We start from the raw sequence: 8,765 nt of genomic DNA on the forward strand, positions 1-8,765 counted from the left end.
ATGGATTATATATATATATATAATATGAGATATATATTAGATTATAGATAAATATATATATATAGTAGATTTTATATATATATATTAGATTATATATATATATATTAGATAAGATAGATCTTAAATAGATAAATAGATATTAGATCAATATATGTATTGACATATTTATATTGATATATATTAACTTTATGGGCTAATAGCCGTAAATAAATAAATAAATAAATAAATTGATATATATTAATATATTGATCAATATATATAGATAGATAGATAGATATAGATATATATATAGATATATATAAATATATATATTTATATATGATATATATATAGAGAGAGAGAGAGATATATAGATATAAACTGACCAATGACAGGATTAATAGGGGCATCAAAATAAATACGGCTAGAAATACAAATATGGATTATATATATATATATATATATATATAATATGAGATATATATTAGATTATATATAAATATATATATATAGTAGATTTTATATATATATTAGATTATATATATATATATTAGATAAGATAGATCTTAAATAGATAAATAGATATTAGATCAATATATGTATTGACATATTTATATTGATATATATTAATATATTGATCAATATATATAGATAGATAGATAGATATAGATATATATATAGATATATATAAATATATATATTTATATATGATATATATATAGAGAGAGAGATATATATAGATATAAACTGACCAATGACAGGATTAATAGGGGCATCAAAATAAACACGGCTAGAAATACAAATATGGATTATATATATATATATATATATATAATATGAGATATATATTAGATTATATATAAATATATATATATAGTAGATTTTATATATATATATTAGATTATATATATATATATTAGATAAGATAGATCTTAAATAGATAAATAGATATTAGATCAATATATGTATTGACATATTTATATTGATATATATTAATATATTGATCAATATATATAGATAGATAGATATAGATATATATATAGATATATATAAATATATATATTTATATAGGATATATATATATATAGAGAGAGAGATATATATAGATATAAACTGACCAATGACAGGATTAATAGGGGCATCAAAATAAATACGGCTAGAAATACAAATATGGATTATATATATATATATATATAATATGAGATATATATTAGATTATATATAAATATATATATATAGTAGATTTTATATATATATTAGATTATATATATATATATTAGATAAGATAGATCTTAAATAGATAAATAGATATTAGATCAATATATGTATTGACATATTTATATTGATATATATTAACTTTATGGGCTAATAGCCGTAAATAAATAAATAAATAAATTGATATATATTAATATATTGATCAATATATATAGATAGATAGATAGATATAGATATATATATAGATATATATAAATATATATATTTATATAGGATATATATATATATAGAGAGAGATATATATAGATATAAACTGACCAATGACAGGATTAATAGGGGCATCAAAATAAACACGGCTAGAAATACAAATATGGATTATATATATATATATATAATATGAGATATATATTAGATTATATATAAATATATATATATAGTAGATTTTATATATATATTAGATTATATATATATATATTAGATAAGATAGATCTTAAATAGATAAATAGATATTAGATCAATATATGTATTGACATATTTATATTGATATATATTAATATATTGATCAATATATATAGATAGATAGATATAGATATATATATAGATATATATATAAATATATATATTTATATAGGATATATATATAGAGAGAGAGAGATATAGATATAAACTGACCAATGACAGGATTAATAGGGGCATCAAAATAAATACAGCTAGAAATACAAATATGGATTATTAGATATTATTAGAAATTTATGGAAATTCCCAGCATCCCTTGCGCTGCTCCTGGAAATATCTCTCTATTTAGACGGATATATATATATATATATATATATATGAATAGAGGACGCCCACCTCCTCGCAGCGCCTTCCCCGCTCGGCCCGCCACACCGAGGCCACGTCCGCGGCGCCGCCGGCCGCCTCGGAGAACATCGCGCAGGAAAGGCCGAGGCTTCTGTGGGCGGACTAGGCCGCGTTGCCAGGGCGACGGCGGCGACGCGGCGCGGGGAGATGACGCGGAAAGGGGCGAACTCTCGCGAGAGGAGCGGGGAATCGCGCCGGGGAGACGTCTTCTCGCGAGAATTGGGAGAGCATCGCGGGAGCTGCCTACGCCTCGCGAGAATTGGGGAGAAATAGCGCAGGGGGGACGACTTCTCGCGAGACTTGGGAGGGAATCTCGCTAAGCGGCCTAGGTCTCGCGAGAACTGTGGGGAAATCTCGGCGGGGAGACGTCTTCTCGCGAGACTTGGAGAGGCAAGGCTCTGAGCGGACTACTCGGGAGAACTGAGGGGAAATCGAGCCGGGAAGCCGTCCTCTCGCGAGATTTCGGACTACATGTAGCGAGAAGCGGGGAAATAGCGCCGGGGTGCCCTCCTCTCGCGAGATTTCCGTAGGAGAGGCCTATTACTCGCGAGACCTCGTGGAAAATCGCGTCGGGGAGCAGGAACTCTCGCGAGACTTGTGAGTAGATCGCGCGGAGAGCTCTACATCTCGCGAGAAATCGCGAGGAAAGGGGCGTATTCCCGCGAGACATGGGGGGAGAGGCCTACCTCTCGCGAGAACTCGGGGAAAATATGGCGGGAAAGTTGCGGGCGGCCAATGGCGTCGCTCGGCCCCCAATTCCCGCGAGAAGTGGAAGGAATTGGCGGAAAGGAGCCTGTTCTCGCGAGAGGTCGCTCCAAATCGCCCCGCCGAGCTCTCCGCCGCCATTTTGGTTGAGGGCATATATATATTATATATAAAAAGATATATCCTAAATATATATTTGTGCTAAAGATATTGATTTATTCTAAATGTATAGCTCTATAGATATTTATTCTAAATATATTTCTTCATTCTAAATGTATATTTCTATTTATAGGCAGAGAGCTGTATAAATGATATATATATATAATATAAATCTATATTTTAAATAGATATTTATTCTAAATATATTCCTTCATTCTAAATGTATATTTCTATTTATAGGCAGAGAGCTGTATAAATGATATATATATATAATATAAATCTATATTTTAAATAGATATTTATTCTAAATATATTCCTTCATTCTAAATGTATATTTCTATTTATAGGCAGAGAGCTGTATAAATGATATATATATATATAATATAAATCTATATTTTAAATAGATATTTATTCTAAATATATTTCTTGATTCTAAATGTATATTTCTATTTATAGGCAGAGAGCTGTATAAATGATATATATATATAATATAAATCTATATTTTAAATAGATATTTATTCTAAATATATTTCTTGATTCTAAATGTATATTTCTATTTATAGGCAGAGAGCTGTATAAATGATATATATATATAATATAAATCTATATTTTAAATAGATATTTATTCTATATTCCTTCATTCTAAATGTATATTTCTATTTCTAGATAGCTGAATAAATTATATAGAGAGCTGATATAACTTATATAGCTCTCTATCTAGAAATAGAAATATATATTGAGAATAAATATGCCCTCAACCAACATATATATATATAGAGAGAGAGAGAGTTATAATTTATACATACATATATATATATATATATATATATATATACACACACACATACAATTATAATTTATACAGATATACAGATATTTATACAGATATAATTTAGACAGATATACAGATATATATATATATACAGATATCATTTATACAGATAGATAGATATATAAAGATATAATATAGAAAGAAATACAGATATACATTAACAGGTATAATTTATACAGATATATATATACAGATATACATACATATACATATGCGGAATGTGGATAGGAGATCTCTATTCTCATTGCAGAATCTGGCATAGGTCTCTATTTTCATCGCAGAATGTGGAATAGGAGCTCCCTATTTTCATCGCAGAATATGGAATAGGAGGTCCCTATTTTCAACGCAGAATGCGGAATAGGAGGTCTCTATTTTCATTGCAGAATTTGGAATAGGTCTCTATTTTCATTGCAGAATGCGGAATAGGAGGTCTCTATTTTCATTGCAGAATGAATGAATAGCGGAATAGGAGGTCCCTATTTTCATTATAGAGGGTGAAATAGGAGGTCCCTATTTTCATCGCAGAATGTGGAATAGGAGGTCTCTATTTTCATTATATAGGAAGAGGAGGTCTCTATTCTCATTATAGAGGGAGGAAGAGGAGGTCCCTATCTTCATCGCAGAATATGGAATAGGAGGTCCCTATTTTCATCGCAGAATGTCGAATAGGAGGTCCCTATTTTCATGCAGAATGTGGAATAGGAGGTCTCTATTTTCATTATATAGGAAGAGGAGGTCTCTATTCTCATTATAGAGGGAGGAAGAGGAGGTCCCTATCTTCATCGCAGAATATGGAATAGGAGGTCCCTATTTTCATTGCAGAATGTGGAATAGGAGGTCTCTATTTTCATGCAGAATGTGGAATAGGAGGTCCCTATTTTCATTATAGAGGGTGAAATAGGAGGTCCCTATTTTCATGCAGAATGTGGAATAGGAGGTCCCTATTTTCATCGCAGAATGTGAAAGAGGAGGTCTCTATTTTCATCGCAGAATGTGGAATAGGAGGTCCCTATTCTCATTATAGAGGGTGGACTAGGAGGTCCCTATTTTCATTGCAGAATGTGGAATAGGAGGTCTCTATTTTCATTGCAGAATTGGGAATAGGTCTCTATTTTCATCGCAGAATGTGGAATAGGAGGTCTCTATTTTCATTGCAGAATGTGGAATAGGAGGTCTCTATTTTCATCGCAGAATTTGGAGTAGGTCCCTATTTTCATTGCAGAATTTGGAATAGGAGGTCCCTATTTTCATCGCAGAATGTGGAACAGGAGGTCCCTATTTTCATCGCAGAATGTGGAAGAGGAGGTCTCTATTTTCATTGCAGAATGTGGAATAGGAGGTCCCTATTTTCATTGCAGAATGTGGAATAGGAGGTCCCTATTTTCATCGCAGAATCTGGAATAGGAGGTCCCTATTTTCATTACAGAATTTGGAATAGGTCTCTATTTTCATTGCAGAATCTGGAATAGGAGGTCTCTATTTTCATCGCAGAATGTGGAATAGGAGGTCTCTATTTTCATTGCAGAATTTGGAATAGGTCTCTATTTTCATTGCAAAATCTGGAATAGGAGGTCCCTATTTTCATCGCAGAATGTGAAATAGCAGGTCTCTATTTTCATCGCAGAATATGGAATAGGAGGTCTCTATTTTCATCGCAGAATATGGAATAGGAGGTCTCTATTTTCATCGCAGAATATGGAATAGGAGGTCCCTATTTTCATCGCAGAATTTGGAATAGGAGGGCCCTATTTTCATCGCAGAATGTGGAATAGGAGGTCCCTATTTTCATCGCAGAATGTGAAATAGCAGGTCCCTATTTTCATCGCAAAAAGCGGAATAGGAGGTCCCTATTTTCATCACAGAATGTGGAATAGGAGGTCTCTATTTTCATCGCAGAATATGGAATAGGAGGTCCCTATTTTCATTGCAGAATCTGGAATAGGAGGTCCCTATTTTCATTGCAGAATGTGGACTAGGAGGTCTCTATTTTCATTGCAGAATATGGAATTTGAGGTCCCTATTTTCATTGCAGAATATGTAATTTGAGGTCCCTATTTTCATCGCAGAATCTGGAATAGGAGGTCCCTATTTCCATTGCAGAATCTGGAATAGGAGGTCTCTATTTTCATTGCAGAATGTGGAATAGGAGGTCTCTATTTTCATTGCAGAATGTGGAATAGGTCCCTATTGTCATTGCAGAATGTGGAATAGGAGGTCCCTATATTCATTATAGAGTGTGAAATAGGAGGTCCCTAATTAATTAAAAGTTAAAATTAAATTAAAAAAAATTAAAGTATTAATTGTAAAAATTAAATTTGATCTAATTAAAATTTCAAATTAAATTAAAAAAATTTAAAGGATTAAATGTAAAAATTAAAATTAATTTTCACTGAAAGAGAAGGTCCCTATTTTCATGGCAGAATGTGGAATAGGAGGTCTCTATTTTCATTAATTAAATTTGAAAGTAACGATGAAATGATGAAAGGTTGAGATTTAAAAATTTAATTAAATTTTGTAAGGATTAAATGTAAAAGTTACATTGACATTGAATTGTTCAAGGATTAAATGTCAAAATTAAATTTGATCTAATTAAAAGTTAAAATGAAATTTAAAAAATTTAAAGGATTAAATGTAAAAATTAAATTTAATCTAATTAAAATTTAAAATTAAATCTAAAAAAATTTAAAGGATTAAATGTAAAAATTAAATTTAATCTAATTAAAATTTAAAATGAAATTTCAAAAATTTAAAGGATTAAATGTCAAAATTAAATGTAATCTAATTAAAATTTAAAATGAAATGAAAAAAATTTAAAGGATTAAATGTAAAAATTAAATTTAATCTAATTAAAATTTAAAATAAATGTAAAAAATTTAAAGGATTAAACGTAAAAATTAAAATTCATTTTAACTGAAATAGAAGGTCCCTATTTTCACGGCAGAACGTGGAATAGGAGGTCTCTATTTTCCTTAATTAAATTTAAAAGTAATGATGAAATGATGAAAGGTTGAGATTTAAAAATTTAATTAAATTTTGCAAGGATTAAATGTAAAAGTTACATTTACATTTAATCGTTAAAGGATTAAATGTCAAAATTAAATTTAATCTAAATAAAATTTAAAATTAAATGAAAAAATGTAAAGGATTAAATGTAAAAATTAAAATTAATCTAATTAAAATTTAAAATGAAATGTAAAAAATTTAAAGGATTAAATGTAAAAATTAAAATTCATTTTAACTGAAATAGAAGGTCCCTATTTTCATGGCAGAACATGGAATAGGAGGTCTCTATTTTCCTTAATTAAATTTAAAAGTAACGATGACATGATGAAAGGTTGAGATTTAAAAATTTAATTAAATTTTGCAAGGATTAAATGTAAAAGTTACATTTACATTTAATTGTTAAAGGATTAAATGTCAAAATTACATTTAATCTAATTAAAATTTAAAATGAAATTTAAAAAATTTAAAGGATTAAATGTAAAAAATAAATTTAATCTAATTAAAATTTAAAACTAAATGTAAAAAATTTAAAGGATTAAATGTAAAAATTAAATTTAATCTAATTAAAATTTAAAATTAAATGTGAAAAATTTAAAGGATTAAATGTAAAAATTAAATTTCATCTAATTAAAATTTAAAATTAAATTTAAAAAATTTAAAGGATTAAATGTAAAAATTAAATTTAATCTAATTAAAATTTAAAATGAAATTACAAAAATTTAAAGGATTAAATGTAAAAATTAAAATTAGTTTTAACTTAAATAGAAGGTCCCTATTTTAATGGCAGAATGTGGAATAGGAGGTCTCTATTTTCCTTAATTAAATTTAAAATTAACGACGAGAGGATGAGATTTAAAAATTAAATTTCAATCAAATTTCAAATAAATTTCAATCAAATTTCAATCAAATTTTGAAAGGATGAAATGGGAAAATGACATTTGCAATTAATTGTGAAAGGATTAAGTGAGGGGGCGGAGCTTCTTCAACAGGAAGTGGAGGCTCTTCTCTGCCGGATGATAGAGCTGAGATTCCTAGACGGCTCCCTTCCCACTCCAGGAAACAGGAAAGGGGAAACAGGAAATGCCCTCCCCTCCTGGACACCTGGGTCCCACCTCCAGGAAACAGGAAGTCCCCTCCCCTCCCGGAAACCTGGGTCCCACCTCCAGGAAACAGGAAGTCCCCTCCCCTCCCGGACACCTGGGCCCCACCTCCAGGAAACAGGAAGTCCCCTCCCCTCCCGGACACCTGGGACCCACCTCCAGGAAACAGGAAGTCCCCTCCCCTCCCGGACACCTGGGTCCCACCTCCAGGAAACAGGAAGTCCCCTCCCCTCCCGGACACCTGGGTCCCACCTCCAGGGAAGAGGAAGTCCCCTCCCCTCCCGGACACCTGGGTCCCGATCTTTTCCTTCTAGGGTTGGACCTCCAAGACTCTATGGTTTTCCATTTTCTTCCCCTAGCATTGCTTTGAGGTTCCCTTCCTTCCGGAAAAGCCTGGAGATCCTGGAATCTAGAACCCCCTGGAGATCCCGGAATCTAGAACCCCCTGGAGATCCCGGAATCTAGAACCCCCTGGAAATTCCTTCTTCAGGAATCCCCTTGAAATCCCGGATCCCCCTGGAAATCCCGGAATCCATCACCCAATGGGAATCCGGAACCCCCTTGGAATCCCTCCTTCTGGATCCCCTTCAAATCCCTCTTTACAGAACCCCCTGGAAATCCCGGAATCCGGATCCCCCTTCAAATCCTTCCTTCTGGAACCTCATGGAAATCCGGAACCCCCTGGAAATCTCTCCTTCTGGAATCCCCTGGGAATCCCGGAACCCCCTAGAAATCCCGGATCCCCCTTCAAATCCCTCCTTCCATAATCCCCTGGAAATCCCGGAACCCCCTAGAAATCCCGGATCCCCCTTCAAATCCCTCCTTCCAGAAACCCCTGGAGATCACGGAACCCCCTAGAAATCCCTCCTTCCAGAACACCCTGGAAATCCCGGAATCTGGATCCCCCTGGA

The 8,765-nt window shown here is 32.0% G+C and overlaps 1 protein-coding gene across 1 annotated transcript in view; it reads right to left on the reverse strand.

The window, feature by feature from the left end:
• DYNC2I2 (dynein 2 intermediate chain 2) overlaps window positions 1-2,190 on the reverse strand; it is a 29,444-nt gene extending 27,254 nt beyond the window's left edge. The window contains exon 1 of the mRNA XM_080989509.1: window positions 2,047-2,190. Coding sequence (XP_080845635.1) covers window positions 2,047-2,124 — 78 coding nt within the window. The 5' untranslated portion in view covers window positions 2,125-2,190. The remainder of the gene's footprint in view (window positions 1-2,046) is intronic.
• Window positions 2,191-8,765: the final 6,575 nt, after the last annotated feature.

This window comes from Podarcis pityusensis (genome assembly GCF_964106645.2).
Source record: "Podarcis pityusensis genome assembly, chromosome: Z".
Classification (NCBI taxonomy): Eukaryota; Metazoa; Chordata; class Lepidosauria; order Squamata; family Lacertidae; genus Podarcis; species Podarcis pityusensis.